This window comes from Aulonocara stuartgranti (assembly GCF_965226115.1).
Source record: "Aulonocara stuartgranti genome assembly, chromosome: 15".
NCBI lineage: Eukaryota > Metazoa > Chordata > Actinopteri > Cichliformes > Cichlidae > Aulonocara > Aulonocara stuartgranti.
Window position 1 is genome coordinate 41,006,519 of NC_138951.1, and position 14,810 is coordinate 41,021,328.

A 14,810-nucleotide genomic window follows, 5' to 3' on the forward strand; every position below is an offset into this window, starting at 1 on the left:
CATATATACAGAAACCCATGTTTATTATTATGTTATCATGTTTATTATGCTTTTACACTTAAATAGTTGTTATGTGTGCTTTGGGCTTTATTCTTTTTACAATAGACTTTTGTCACTCCTCTCTGAAGTATTTTGAATTGTTCTAAACTGCACTAAAGTGTTGTGTAGCTGTGTAAAGCCTAGCTGATAATCCTGTATATAGCTTCTTCACTTTTTACTCTGTCTTTAATAAATGAAAAATATTTATAAAAAGAACTTCTCAACACCTCCTTGCGTGCTCCTCCTCCTCATTATAGCAGATTGTGGTTGTCAGAGGATTAAACTTGGCCCCGGACTCACCGCAGGCTGTTGTCCTCCGACTTCTCTGCTGTCTGAGGACCAGATTGAGGACAATGGGCCTGCTGAATATTATCAGCTCTATCAAAGACCGAGCTGAAAAGTTTCTAAATGAGAAAAATGTGGTGACGGATATTCTGGGGAAAATGGAGGAGAAAACTGGGATCAAGAAGAAGGTCATTGCTCTTGGTACGTGTGATTTAATCTTCTAGAATTATTTTTTCCCAACTTGCTGCTTTGTGTAGTAGCACATGGCTAATTCTGGATCATTCCGCTCTCGTTCTAGATGTAGTTGGTTTGTATAAAGCTTGTTGCAGGCCAGTGGAAACCTGAAGAGGATTCAGTTAATCCTCCTGTGATCAGCTACCGTCCACAACAGGAAGCTGGGAATGTTCAGGAGGTTTTCTGCTTCGTTTATTCTGCAGTTAATCCTCTGCACTGATAAATATTTTGTCATACTGAACTCAGATAAACTGGCTCTGCGGCCCTCGGGGTTTTAGCATCGTTAAGCTCCTGGTTTTGTGGCAGTGCCTGCTTCATTGTGTCCAGTTCCTTGATAGGACATGTATCACCCTGAGCTGAAAGCTGAAAGTCTTCTGTTTAGTACTTTCTCTGACTAAGCAGTGATGGGCAGAAGTCTCCTTATCTTCTTATGTTTTAGTTCCTGGATCAACTATGTTAGCAGCTTTAAAGGACTGGTTTTACCCCAGTTTGATGCTGGTCCTACGCAGAGCTTACGTGTAACTTTTTGCCTGCTGCACAGAAGACCAGTCATAAAATATCTGTGTAGGCTTCATACCAGGAGTCCTTCACTCTGAATGGGTAAATATCTACAAACACTAATGTGGTTCAGTGAAACCTGCGGGAGTCTCAAAGCTTTCTGCAGCTGTAACCTTGAATAACTCTCTCTCTTGGGGAAGACAAGATAACTCTTTATTGTTATTGCACAGTCATACGTGGCTCAATAGTACAATGAAATTGGAAAAACTGAAACTGGGACTAGTATCTTGTGTGGAACTAAAGCTGTATTTTAACACCTTTAATTAAATTCTCTGTCACAGTTTGGTTTAGACAAAAAACCCCAAACAAATTCTGATAGGACACCAGATGTTTGAGGTACCACGATAACTGGCTAATGATCAAAGCCAGTCATTGTTTACAATGATACATTATTTCATAAGCATAAAGGGCACTTTAAACAATGACAGGTGATATAAGAGAATTATAACTGCTTAGTCAAAAGAATAATCGTACCCACACTGGCAGCTCATCCAGTTTCACACGTTTGCAGCAACAAATGGAGAATCTTTTAAAAGAAACTTTGTTACAGCAAAATACACAAGACTTCACTTGTGACGTCAGATTTTATAGATTTTAAAATGTTTTCACAAATTTAGCAAAACAAAGCTAAACAACAAAAACAACAACAACAAAAAACTCCAAAAAAACCCCCAAATAATCCCCCAAAAACAAATCCTAACCTTCTCCCCATCGACAGATTTTTGGTAATCTTTTGGGTATCAAGAGGGTAACAGAAGCTGAGGTTGTTAACAGGATTCTTTCTTTTGACTTTATTATACATCTTTACTGTCAGTTGTTTCCTAGACCATGTGGTCCCTAACATGGTCACAACATGTTAGCCATTTAGATGGAGGCCTGTTAATTATTTTTAGTCCTGTGTGGACATCACAAACTAATACAGATCCAAATATCCTTCTTGATCCTGGGACCCAATTCCTTTGGTGGAAGGTTGAAACTTCCGGCCTTGGAAGAGTTACACAGACTCTCAGACTGTTCTTCATATTTAATTATTTTGGGATTTATTGTCTTGTTGGGTTTCTGGTTTCAGGAATTTTAATTAGTTTGCACCATGTTACTTCATCTTCATTTCTAAAGGGCAAATCATCCAAATTAGCAAACTAAAAATGGGGTGACTGGAGCTCAGGTGGTAGAGCAGGTCACCTACTAACTGGAAGGTGTTTCAATCCCAGTCTGCTCCAGTCTGCATGCCAAATATCCTTGGGCAAGATATTAACCCCGTGTTGCTCTCCGATGCATGGATGGGAGTATGAATGTGTGTGAATGTTAGACAGTAAGCGCTTAGAAACAGCTACGAACAAAGTGCTTGTGTGAATGTATAAGTTGTGTAAAGCACTCTGAGTGCTCAAACAGAGTAGAAAAGTGCTATATAAGAACCAGTCCATTCACCATAAAAATGGCTTTTCCCTCTCAAACCGCTGCTGATTGATATATTTCCATCCAGCTTTGACAAAGAAAACCTCTGTGGCTTCAGGAGTTCATTGTTTGGCTCGAAATAAAAAACGTTTCTGCCATAAAATCTTAAAGGCAAAACCTCAGTGTGTCCATACTTGATTTGTCTACGGTCAGTTCAGTAAAGGTTATTCAAACATCACAGCAGTGTGTTCAGTGTTAACAGAAAATGGGAAGAGAACAACCACGTTGCTCTACTTCTGCCTTTCCTGCTGAATTTCTAAAGCTGTTGCACATTATATTGTTTTATAAATATGTCGACATTTTTACAAGAAAGTTTTGTTGTTTTCTAAAAATAGATCCAGATCAAACAGCGTATTTTGTTGGTAGTGTTAAAAGGGCTCTCAGGTCCGTGTGAACACAGTGATCCAGTGAGCAGGGAACAGCAGTGTATTGAGAGCACGTTGATGCTGGTGCAGTGGATTTGTAGCACATTAAGCAGGACATGATGTCAGCGTGGTGCCTGGTGCTCGCTGTCTCCCGCTCTGAGCCTTGACGTTAAAGCTGATTATCCACAGAGACAGGCAGCAGAGCAGCGCCGCCTCCATGTGTGAACAGCAACATAAGCTGATCAGAGGTAGGACACTTTTTTACAGTACTTCCTGTCTGTCTGGCTGTCAGCCAATCAGTGAAATTTTGCTTGTTGTTCAGATTTGTTTTGATATTTGGCTGAATCGCCCACACTGTTGGCCTGTGAGCTCTGCACTCTGTGCAGAGAATATACCTTGTTATTCCTGTCTTACATGGATAACGAAACAGGTTTTACTTCCTGTTCATGATGGACATCACCTTTCTTCATTGTAAGTTATGGAAGGCTATGAAATATATGGAAATGTACATTTAGGTGGAACCACAGATCGCAATGCTGCCTCTTAGCAAGAAGAAGTCCTGAGTTTGAATCCAGTCTGGTGCCTTTCTGTGGGGAGCATGTTTCACCTGTGTTTACACGAGTTCTCTCTGGACACTCCAGCTTCCTCTCATAGTCCAAACACATGTTCATTGGATATGAAATCAAATTATGTAATGCTATGGCCCTGTTCTTTTGCCCACGTCTACATTGCTGGTCAGTAAGAAGTCTTTTGCAGGAAACACTTTCTTCTGCATGATTTTGGTTCCAAATTGGTCGAGTCTGTGCTAAACTGGCTGTTTTTTGCAATGCAGTCTAATGAAATAGACTATATTAATAAATAGCAGCAGTACATAGAAAACAAAACATCTGTGTCTTCATCCAGGTGCCGTCTCGCTGACCGGACTCTACCTGGTGTACGGATATGGTGCCTCCCTCCTCTGCAACCTGATTGGTTTTGTTTATCCAGCTTATTATTCGTAAGTTTTTATTTTTAATTTTTTCTTTTTTCTTTTCCTCGTTGTGGTAGGAAGTCATTGTCATACTCAGTGGATCCATGTGGCAGTCTCAGTATAACAACTGTGCCTACAATACACTGAGTTTTCTTGGTATTATTATCTTTTTGTGACATTTTTGGCATACAGCGATCTTTTCCACAGTATATATTTAATGATATTTGGACATTTTATGCATTTATATAAAGACATTTTACTACATTTGGAGACATGTCAAAAAATAATTTTATTAGAGATGTTCAGACATTAATGTCATTAAGCTTAAGGATGTTGTCTGGTGTGTATTCTGGTTTTGCCCTTGAAGAAGCACAACTGATAAAGATGACTTTGTCTGGATAATTTTGACATCATTGAAATTGTGACTGATTTCACTGTTAAAGTTTATGATATTTATATCTGTAATACGGTTCAGTGACTAAAGCAAATAGTCGTGTTACTGGTGCAGAGGCACAGAAGTCTTTATCATATTTGAAGGATCAACATGTTTCTCAGCTCTTTTACAATACTCCAACTTTGTGCAGAGTCAAAGCCATCGAAAGCCCGTGCAAAGAAGATGACACAAAATGGTTGACCTACTGGGTGGTGTACGGTGTCTTCAGTCTGGGCGAGTTCTTCTCTGATATTTTCCTCTACTGGTTCCCATTTTACTACGCTTTTAAGGTGAGATGACATGTAGCAAGCAATGATACATGCTAGACCCCTTTTTGGAGCATACCCTAAAGAACAAAATGCTTCTTTTAGGACGAAATATAGAAACAATATTGCATTTATATCCACTACTACCTTTTTTGAAGGGCTATGACCGTCATACTAGAATTGAGATCAGGTAAAAGGTTTCAGTGACTCCAGTAATCTCCTTCTTATGTGGTTCCAGTGTCTCTTCTTACTATGGTGCATGGCACCAATGTCCTGGAATGGCTCACAGATTATCTACAACAAAGTGGTTCGGCCTGTCTTCCTTCGCCATGAGGCCACAGTGGACAACATGGTCAGCGACCTCGGTGGGAAGGCCATGAGTGCTGCCGAGAACCTCACCAGAGAAGGTAAAACTGGCCCAGGACCACCGCTAGGGCCTTTTACAGAAGATTTAAATATGTACGTACTTCCTCTCTCGCTCTTCTCCCTCCTTAGTCCTGACCACTCTGGTGAAGAATAAAGCCATGATCATACCATCGCCACCTGTTGCTCAGTCTGAAGCTAAAAGTTTACCAAGTACATCAGGAGAAACATCCACAGCTAAAGTTGGTCCATCAGAGATGAACGAAGAAAGAAGAGTATGTAAAATACACGTTTTCACCCTTTACTCAGTCCGTTCACTTTGAATTATATCAGTGAAAGCAGCTCAGGAAACTTGCAGTCTGCTGGTTTATGTCCTCTCTATAAGCTGCTGAGTGATGTGTTCTCACTCAGAAAGCCTTGTAGCATCTCTCTTTACTGTCAGTAACCCAGCTGGGAAAACTGATCAGCAGTCCCTTCAATATAGAATCCCACTAACACTGTTTATGTAGCGGATCAGTACTTGGAGTTCAAGAATTGTTTAGATCAAGTGGCTCTGATGAAAGCTGATTTGTTTCTATAAAAGTTGTCCACATAACTTACAGAAATCCACGGTTATTAATGACACCTGTGGCTGTTAAGTGGACTCCAGTTATGATTTTGTTGCTTGTGTTTGGCTAAAGTGGACTCACAGTTGATGCTGGAACAGACCTGTCCTTCATTTACATCAAGTGTTTATGTGTTCATATAGGAGATGAGGAATAAACTCTGACCTGTTGCTAATACAGCTATCTTGTTACCTGTTCCAGCCTTTCCTGGGTTAACCAGTTTGGTAAGTCAGCTGGTTAAGTGTTAAAAAAGTAGCACAGTGTTGTACAGACAGTGAATGTGGTGTGAAGCATGTAGACCAGCAGTGCTTTTAATGGTCTGAAGCTAAAACAGACAGGATACTTTATCCTAGGTGTGAAGACCTGAACTGACCTTCTAATATTCCCTCCTCAACTTTACCTGCAGCTCTTAGTGGTCCAGAAGAAACAGAAGCACTAGAAAATGATCTGCTTAGTAGTTTTCAACATTGGGTCAGAGTAAAGATCAGGACCAGAGGGTGAACTAAAGGCCCAGTATGAGATAAATATGTTTAGAAAATCTAAATTATTATTATTATTATTATTATTATTATTTTATCTGAAAGTGAGTAAGTCCAGAATTACAGTCTTGCTGCAGCTCTCCTTCCACACTACCTACACCAAAGCAGAACATGTGGGTTGGATGTGTATCAACATACCATGGTGGCAGAAACTTTACGCACACTCATCATTGGCATCGTCTGCATGAATCTCGTGGTATTTTGGGCTTTTCAAGATTTCTTTGAATTGTTCCTCTTCCCACGGTGGAATAACTGTACACCTTGCATGTTTAAAAAAAACAACAAGAACTGGATGCACTTTGAACTGATTTTGGATTTTCTCTAGTCCACACAGTCACATACCCCCACTAATGTTTGGTTAAATGTCCATTATCTAGTTGCACCTGGACCAGACACTTCTGGTATCCATCAGCAAGCTTTGAGCAGATATTTAACCACTCTTCTTGGCAGAATTGTTAGAGTTTATTTGTGTTTCAGTTGTGTTCATGTTTGTATTCTTCTGACCATCTGTGGATTAGTGAAAAACATTAAAATGTCCCAAACCAAGTACCCATGACATTCATGCCCATGATGAGTGTGCGTAAACTTCTGACCACAACTGTACATTCAGAGATTAATTTAAGTATTCAAATTAATCCATGAGGTTGTTTTAGGAACCCCCGCCCCCAAATAATTCACTTTTCACTTCCCATTTTAATGTTTTTTGTTTCTAACCTTTGGTTGTGTCTGTTATATGTCTGCTCATCAGGATGAACTCAGTGTAGACTGATGGTAAGTTACTCACAATAACAAATCAAAGTAATACAGAGGTGATAAATAACTTTCTTTCTAAAATATTTTCTGAAAGTCAAACTTCACATCCAGATATTTGTGTTCTGTTCAAACAGTTTCTACAACTGAGCTGGAGAGTAAAAAGTTAGCTTGAGGGGAGGTGGGGGATTAAATACGTCCTGTAATTGAATTCAATCAGTTTTTTTAACTATTAAAGGAGATGAACATGAAAAGGAAGCAAACAAACACTCAGTTACTTTAAATAACCAAGTAACAGGATTTAGTTTGTGTGTTGAAAACACGCCATAATAAATACATTCTATGTCTATGCTTCTTATTAACGTAATAATTATGGTAGGATTTTACTTGACAAATTAAAAAAAGAAGCAGGAAATCACAAACCGGTAAAATAATAAATGAGACTGTGTTTCTTTGCTGTTTATTCAGTTCTTTAGATAGCAGCAGAGGAAGAGGAGGAGCCTTGGTGAGGAAGAAAAGGAGGGAAAGAGGGTTTTTCCTCATCATCCTGACAGATTTCAACAGGATTGTTACCTCTGTCAAAGAGACTGATTTCCTTTTTTTAAAAATCATGTTGTAGTTGTGCAGCAGGACATTGTGAAAAGATCTTTTTACTTCTTTGTTTCAAGATTTCTGGGAACAATTCTTTTCTTCTTCTTTTTTTTAAGTTATTAAATCTTTTCTATGCAAACCTCCTGAATCTGGATTATAAATAACTCACAGAAGCTGTATTGTTGCCCTGGATTTTACTTGTTTCTACTGTCCTGATTCAGATAGAAGACCCAGAATCTAAATGTCTGCTAAAGTAAATCAAGCTCACATCCACACTTCATAAGAATAAGTCAAAAGTTCACCTTACATTTAAAGATTCTTTATGAAATAAAATTAAGTGTTGGTTTTGTTATAGGCTGGTCTGACCTAAGTTTGTGGGGATTCTACTTTTGCAGCATAACTATGGGACTGCTAGCTGGCTGGACTGTTTAGCTGAGTCTGTCAAAGTCTTTGCAGATGTGATCATTTATTTTCAGACCCGGGCAGCTAAAGACTTTTTCCATCATCTGCACTTAAATTTTTCCAAATACTTGAATGAACTGGCTTCAGCAGAAATGATTTCTGTTTTGTCTTATTTGCAGGATCTACTGTTTAGCACAACGCTTGCCGCACTGCTTTTTTTGGTGCCCAAGGATTCCAATTATTTCTCTTCGTGACTCGCTCTGCCCTCTGACTAGTTTGACTTTATTTTTTTTTTTTTTTTTACTAGTTTGACTTTAGATGAGTAGCTTCTTTATTCTTCTCATAGAATAAATGACAATTTTTTTGTGTTGCCAGGGAGATCTGTTATTTAGGTGTATCATGAGCATAACAAGGCAAAAATGGACAGTACTCTAGTAATCAGAAGGTCATAGTCACATTCTTTGGGTGCAAAGAAATACGTCATGTGTTCCTGGATAATACTGTATAATCACAGTAAACAGGTGTACTAGAGTAGTAGACCTGTTCCTATTTGAGATGAATGAGATAAATGAATGCTTTTGTGCTATTGTGAGCTAAGCAGAGTCATGGAGCTGGAAATGAGATCCACTTTACATGAGAACTGTGCAGAATAATTCAATTTTCACTCTTCAGCTAAACGGCTTCTTTAATGTGTTCACATGTTTGCACATTGTTGTGATAGACTGTGACATGCTTACCTGATGGAGTTTGCACTTGACCTTTTTTTTTATCATTTGTTATGTAAGTAGTTGCACACTTGACTTTGTAACAGCAGCAGTTGGCTCTGTACTTGGCTTTGCATGTTTCTCCTGTTCGTACAGTAAAATCTAACCTCACTGTGTCACACATGCTTTAGTTTATTGCACCTTCTGTTTTTATTTTTGAAATATTGCCCACATATTGTTTCTATGTGCATTACTGCCACCTTCTGGTACATTACATCCTGGAAACAAAGACAAATTACATACAGTACTTTAAGATAAAAAACAAACATTCAGGGTTTCCTATGAAAGTCTTTACAAATATCTGAAAATCTTGCCCATCCCTGCTAATGATGACAGTAAGATCATCGTTTTCTTAACACAACTCTCCTCACCAGCTCCTACCAAGCATGCAGGAAAAACTATAAAAACTCTTTGCAAACTAGCAGATTTACTGATTCGTCTTCTATCAAAAGAAAATGAATGTGCAACAGTTTAAACAGTTTCTGACATTTTTCAGCAAATGTACTGAACAACTGCTGGTTTGGTTAATATTCATATATAATTATTGCACATGTATGAAGGTGAACAACATGAGAACTCCTTCCCAGTGAAGCTAAAATATGTCCATCCCGTCATGGTTGGATTCCTCATTTAGGAGGTTGCATGTCAGGAGGTACTGTTCCAGTCATAAGAGAATACATGTTACCGGCATTTTTTTTTTAAAGCAAACTGTGAGCAAAGCCAAATGGGAAATGCTACACCTGAACTGAAGTGATTTTATTATTCAAGCTCTGATTCTTGATCTGATCTTCTCTTCAGTTCACTTTTTTCTCCACACAAGTCTGTTTGAATCGTGTATTGTTACGTTATTTTCAAATTCATTCTTAAAAGGACAATTTCAAAGGCTTTAATGACTTGCTGGAAAATGTTTGTGACAGAGAATTAATTTTACATACAATTTATGGTGATTCCGGTGTTGTGCCAAAAAGTGATTGTCTGCCAAAAACTGATTTCCGGTATTTGCCAAAAAGCGATTGCTCATATTTAAAGTGCTATAAGTAACTTGTTGGGCTATAATATGTTAAACATATGTCAAATGCATCCCTTATGGATGACATAAAGTCATCTTGAGCCACAAACAACATTCGTGTAGCAAGATACAAGCCGCAATCAGTTTTTGGCAGCGACTTTTATATAACCTTTATTTATGCAGTAAAAAAAAATCTCATTAACATTAAAAATGTATTTTGTAAGAGTAAGTTGCCCAACAGGACAGCAGAAATGGCAGCAAATATTACAATAGTTCTGTAAAAATATTTTAAGTGGGGATAAAGGACCGGATTGGTTATAATGTAAGTACAAGTTGTAAAGATACTTAAAAAACAGATAATTTTTTAATTCTTTATGTAACCCCTTTGTATCCCCTGTTCACCGAAGTCTATTTACGAACATACGTAAAGATATTACACATAAAAAATACACAGAAACACTGGAAATCACTTTTTGGCAGACAATCACTTTTTGGCACAACACCGGCATCAAAATTCAGAAGAAGAGTTTTTAGCTTCTGACTTGTCATGTGACGCGTCCGACGTGCTGACGTGGCAGGCGGCGTACTGACGTGCGTAGGTTTAAGTTTGTTTGCTAATGTTAGCCGTATTATCAGCAGAATTAGCTTGTTTTTTTGTGCTCCTTAGTCCGGGTTAACGAACAGTGAAGACGGGGAACGACTGTCGAGACGCACTGCAAGGTTTCACCAGCCAGGACAAACTCTGGTAAGTGCTGTGCATCAGCTACGCCTAATGCAGCCGAACCCTTATTTCATAGATTCAGAAATAATATAGAACCTCTATCCAGCTAAAATAAATGCATGTGTCGTAGTTAAAAATACTTCTCAGCAATTTTCAGAATTTTTTTCCAAAATTCGGCTTCAAAATATTCCACCGGTTAATTACAGTTTTATTTTTTTTTTCTACATTTAGCTGCAAATCGTTTTTACAGTGATTAGGCTAGCCGCTAGCATTGCTGTGTTCGGCTCTATAAAGAGAAAGGAATGGATGAAGTTCATAAAGTACACTCTTATGATTTAGATAATTCTTGAATGACTTGCTTTAAGCCGACTTGGCGAAGAAGAACGCAGCAGTTTGGAAATATATTTAAAACGCTTTTTATTTTGCGAAAGATCCTCCACTTTTTTTCTAAATGGAGCTTAAAGACAAACAGTAATAGTTTGGTGATAAAATTGCTGTTGAACACGAGAAGCAGATTTGGACCTCATTAAATAAACTCTGTTACCCGGGGTCAGGTTTGTGTTGCATGCAAGCAGCTGGAGTTCAAACTGTAGGAGAATGAATATTGGCTCTAAAAGTAAGAAGCGGATGGTGCTGCCCAGCCGTCCTGAGCCCCCGACCGTGGACCAGATCCTGGAAGACCTCGACAGAGCTGCTCCTGATGACCCGATCTTCAGCATCCTAGAAAAGACTGGACAAGGTGACTCCACAAGGACGTGTATAGGGTGGGGATGATAGTGAGTGGCAACTTTTAAAACTGGGAGCACTGGGAAGGAGAGACAGAGAAAGAGCAAGTTTGGGATCTTTCATTAAAGCAGCATGTCAGAAGCCACAGTCACTTTTGTCACGACTGATGATGAATATAAGGGGCAGAAATTGTCATTTCACTGGCCATTGTAAGTAGCTTCTTGGTCAGGAAAAAACCCACAAAGTAAACCATTTTATATTATTTTTGAATAGTTCAGCATATTTGAAGTAGGGTGGTGTGATGTTGTCATCTACTCTTTTGTGTTTGAATCCATTTTAGTGATTTAAACTATAATCTCCAAGTCAAGCAATGTGGTTTGACGGGGTGCCACTTTGGCTCGGTGGGCGAGCAGGCAGCCACATGCACTTGCTGGGTTTGACAACAAAACACAATGGGAGTGATTTTGGGGAGACAATAACGTGATGTAATGGCTGCAAAAGTGACAGAAAGCAGTACATGCACAGGATTGGACTGAAACGTGCTAAAAGGAAGTTCATCTGTGAGTAGGGCTGCTCAATTAATCGAATTTTAATCACGATTACGATCTGGGCTTTCAACGATCATTAAAAATGACTGAGCCGATTAAGATAAGATAAGATAGAACTTTATTTTTATGTCTTTATGTCATCCATAAGGGATGCATTTGACATATGTTTAACATATTATAGCCCAACAAGTTACTTATAGCACTTTAAATATGAGCAATCGCTTTTTGGCAAATACCGGAAATCAGTTTTTGGCAGACAATCACTTTTTGGCTCAACACCGGTCCATGAAAATATTGTCGGGCATAAACGGTCCGTGGCGCAAAAAAGGTTGGAGACCGCTGATTAAGAGGACCCGAGGGAAGCTCGGAAAGCTAAGCAGAAGTTATTTGGAGAGGAGAGTGACTGCCGTTGGTTGAAAAGAGAGGTAAAAAAAAACTTCAGTGGTGTTGCACACTATTTTATATTATTTTTCAAAGTCATTATTCAATACATTGTTATTGTTAACCCTTTAAAGCCGGTCAGAGCAGCACGCTCAGTTTTGTGTAACTATTTTTAAATCCCTGTAGAACTGGAACCGCGTAAGCTAGCGCAATATTTTGTTTTGCATATGAAACCGGAGGAGTTGTACTTACATCTGATGCCATCAGCTTGTCCTCGGTCACGGTTTCCTTCCACATAAATCTTTGCAAAAATTGCATAAAAAGCTCTTGCAGGAACAAAAACATAATATTCCAGAAACACGCTTTGCCGATCCGACCAGCTGTTCGTAACACTTCACACATTAAAACAGAAGTCAGCGCGAACTATCGCATGTCGCCATTTCCTGGCCGAAACCGGAAGTGACGTCATTTTCGCGGAAATTGTAGTTTTTTACTTGTAGGCCTTAAAAGCCTATACTGGTCATGTTTGACTTTTCTGAATAGTTGCTGGGATGCTTAGAACTCAAACTGCACTGCTGGAAATAGTTTATTTTGATGCACCTGCTGTTTTCTTTGCAAATTTGCATCATAGGATTGTTTTTTGTTTTTCCTGCAGTATATAAAAATTGGTGTATCTCCAAAATAAAACTATGAAGACACTCAAAATAAATTTGCTGTTGTTGTAAACTATTTTTTGCAACTTTTTTGTATTTAAAGTTTTGAGGGATAAGCCTCTTAAATTTATCCAAGTAGAAATATATGTAAAAAACCCAAAAACGATTTTCAATTTTTTTGTAGTTTATTGCACTTTTTTGCAATTAATGTAATTACTATGGACTTAATGCATACATATTATTAAAATATGGGCTATAACAGTTGTATAGCAACTTGAAATGCTCCCACAAATGGCACTACAACATGTAAAAAAATAATATAAGCTCTGGCGGACTTGGTTCTATGGTAGATCTTAAAGGGTTAAATAAATATCGTCAAATAATCGAGATCTCAATTTCAGTGAAAATAATCGTGATTATCATTTTTGCCATAATCGAGCAGCCCTATCTTTGAGGCAGAAAAAGATACAGCTAATTGCATGACTCCTAATAATGTAGAAACACATTTACTGTTAGTTTAGTCATGTTACTCTCTCCCCCAGTGTTCAAGGTCTGTTAGTGTGTTTTTGTAGTGTTTTTCTAAGGTGCCGTGTATTTGACCTCTCAGGGACACTGTAGATTTCTTGCTTCAAACTTCATCCGACGCTGCTGCTTTATAGCAGATATATAAACTGATCGAAATCTCAAGGTTTACTCTGTTTCCTCCTCAGACGTGCCCCGTGCCGCAGACAGCGAGGTGGAGCTACGGTTCCAGAAGTGTCGTCGATATCTGGAGCTGAACAAGGAGCTGCAGGAGGCTCGGGACCGGCTGGTGCAGCAGAGGGTAGAGCTGAAAGCAGCAGGAGAGCAGGCAGACAGAGAGGTGGAAGAAATCAGAAGTCAACAGCTCTGATTTGACCTTCCCTGTTGGACAGACTCTCCTTGTCATTCGTGGTCTGGCTCGGTTTCACTGAAGTCTTCTCAAACTCACTGACTCGGCACAAACCTGCGCTGGTGCCACTGCGTCAGGCGCACAGCACTAGCTGACCTCTAACCCTAGAGCAGAAGTACATGATTTTGTATACCTAAGGATTGTTGGAGATCAAGACTACTTCACAATAAGTCTGATGCTGAGCAAAGCTTTAAATGTGAAGCAACATGAAGAGTTTGATGTCAATCATTACTAAATTATAATTAGTATAGTTAATGTCTGTCATGTAGCAGTTTAATATTTCACATTTTTCCAGTTGTATGTTAACTCAGATTGAAATAAATGTTGATGTAATGGATCAAGCAAAAGTGCCAGATTACATATTGTAAAGGGGAAAATAAAATGATCAGAGTTGTTTGGTTAATCGGTATCTTAAAGAAAGCAAGAAAGCACCTTGTCTTAAGAATTGCTGCCCAAATTACATTTACTGCCAGTTTGTTGTTTCTACGGGTTCCTGTAGGTCATTAAGGCTTTAATTCAAAATCAAGAAAAAGAAGGCCGTAAACACCCCCCCCCCCCAAATAAAGTTAAAAAAAAAGTTAATGGTTGTATTTAGAGATGATGTATGTTTGACATTTGACTTTGAAAGTCATTTTTTATGAAGAAGCTGTTGTTTGAATATCATTTGCTCAGAGTTATTTTTTATAAAACGCATTAAGCTTTTAATCATCTTTGGAAAATTGCTGCTTTTCACAGTGTAACCATACTTTTTTAATACATAGTTTGGGAGATTTTGTTTACAAGTTACATTTTGTATGCAATAAAACTGCCATCAGAAGAGGGCAGCACTTTACCAGAACATTTTAGTGTTGGGTCCAAATAAAGTGAAATCCGTATAAGAAAGCTCCTACCGGCTATAAAGACACACTAACCAGTGAAACCTGACATTTGCTCAAAGCAAATTACTACTTGTTACGACTCTGGCGGTGTGGACACCCCTGACTGGACAGAACGTCGACACAGCTGTTTAAGGAAACACATCACTTTTTATTGAATGAAGACATTTAAAATGACATACGTCTGTTTTGCACGTTACCATGATACCTCTGGAGCCTTGTTCATGCTCACGATGCTTCGACCAAGTTCACAGTTAGGTTCAGACCTGCATTAAACTTGTCTCCAGTCACGCATAAACAAGGCACCAGCAGAGACTCAGATGGTATTTGTCTCCCTGCTCATCTTG

The 14,810-nt window shown here is 38.7% G+C and overlaps 2 protein-coding genes across 7 annotated transcripts; both read left to right on the forward strand.

Annotated features, from left to right (window-relative positions):
• The first annotated feature begins 308 nt into the window (after positions 1 to 308).
• Positions 309 to 8,738, forward strand: reep6 (receptor accessory protein 6). 6 transcript variants are annotated; one of them, XM_082506051.1, is made up of 8 exons: positions 309 to 525; positions 3,840 to 3,933; positions 4,491 to 4,629; positions 4,844 to 5,012; positions 5,101 to 5,243; positions 5,775 to 5,797; positions 6,861 to 6,883; positions 7,331 to 8,738. In XM_082506051.1, the coding sequence occupies exons 1-6, from the start codon at positions 393 to 395 to the stop codon at positions 5,787 to 5,789; spliced, it is 693 nt and encodes a 230-aa protein (XP_082362177.1). In that variant the 5' UTR covers positions 309 to 392; the 3' UTR covers positions 5,790 to 5,797; positions 6,861 to 6,883; positions 7,331 to 8,738. The 6 variants fall into 6 exon arrangements, with proteins under 6 accessions (XP_082362177.1, XP_082362175.1, XP_082362178.1 ...); XM_082506049.1 differs by lacking the exon at positions 5,775 to 5,797; XM_082506054.1 differs by lacking the exons at positions 309 to 525; positions 5,775 to 5,797 and adding an exon at positions 689 to 1,158.
• A 1,415-nt stretch (positions 8,739 to 10,153) lies between these two features.
• On the forward strand, positions 10,154 to 13,991 carry cUnh19orf25 (chromosome Un C19orf25 homolog). Its single transcript, XM_082506056.1, has 3 exons — positions 10,154 to 10,373; positions 10,904 to 11,088; positions 13,368 to 13,991. Exons 2-3 carry the CDS (start codon positions 10,947 to 10,949, stop codon positions 13,547 to 13,549), a joined length of 324 nt encoding a protein of 107 aa, XP_082362182.1. The 5' UTR covers positions 10,154 to 10,373; positions 10,904 to 10,946; the 3' UTR covers positions 13,550 to 13,991.
• Positions 13,992 to 14,810: the final 819 nt, after the last annotated feature.

What these genes read in the sequence shown, in the direction of transcription:
- cUnh19orf25 (XM_082506056.1), top strand. Translation starts at nt 10,947, where the DNA reads ATGAATATTGGCTCTAAAAGTAAGAAGCGGATGGTGCTGCCCAGCCGT. An exon ending in CCTAGAAAAGACTGGACAAG is followed by an intron (nt 11,089 to 13,367) that starts GTGACTCCACAA and finishes TTTCCTCCTCAG; the next exon opens with ACGTGCCCCGTGCCGCAGAC.
- reep6 (XM_082506049.1), top strand. Translation starts at nt 393, where the DNA reads ATGGGCCTGCTGAATATTATCAGCTCTATCAAAGACCGAGCTGAAAAG. An exon ending in CATTTTACTACGCTTTTAAG is followed by an intron (nt 4,630 to 4,843) that starts GTGAGATGACAT and finishes ATGTGGTTCCAG; the next exon opens with TGTCTCTTCTTACTATGGTG. An exon ending in AGATGAACGAAGAAAGAAGA is followed by an intron (nt 5,244 to 6,860) that starts GTATGTAAAATA and finishes TCTGCTCATCAG; the next exon opens with GATGAACTCAGTGTAGACTG.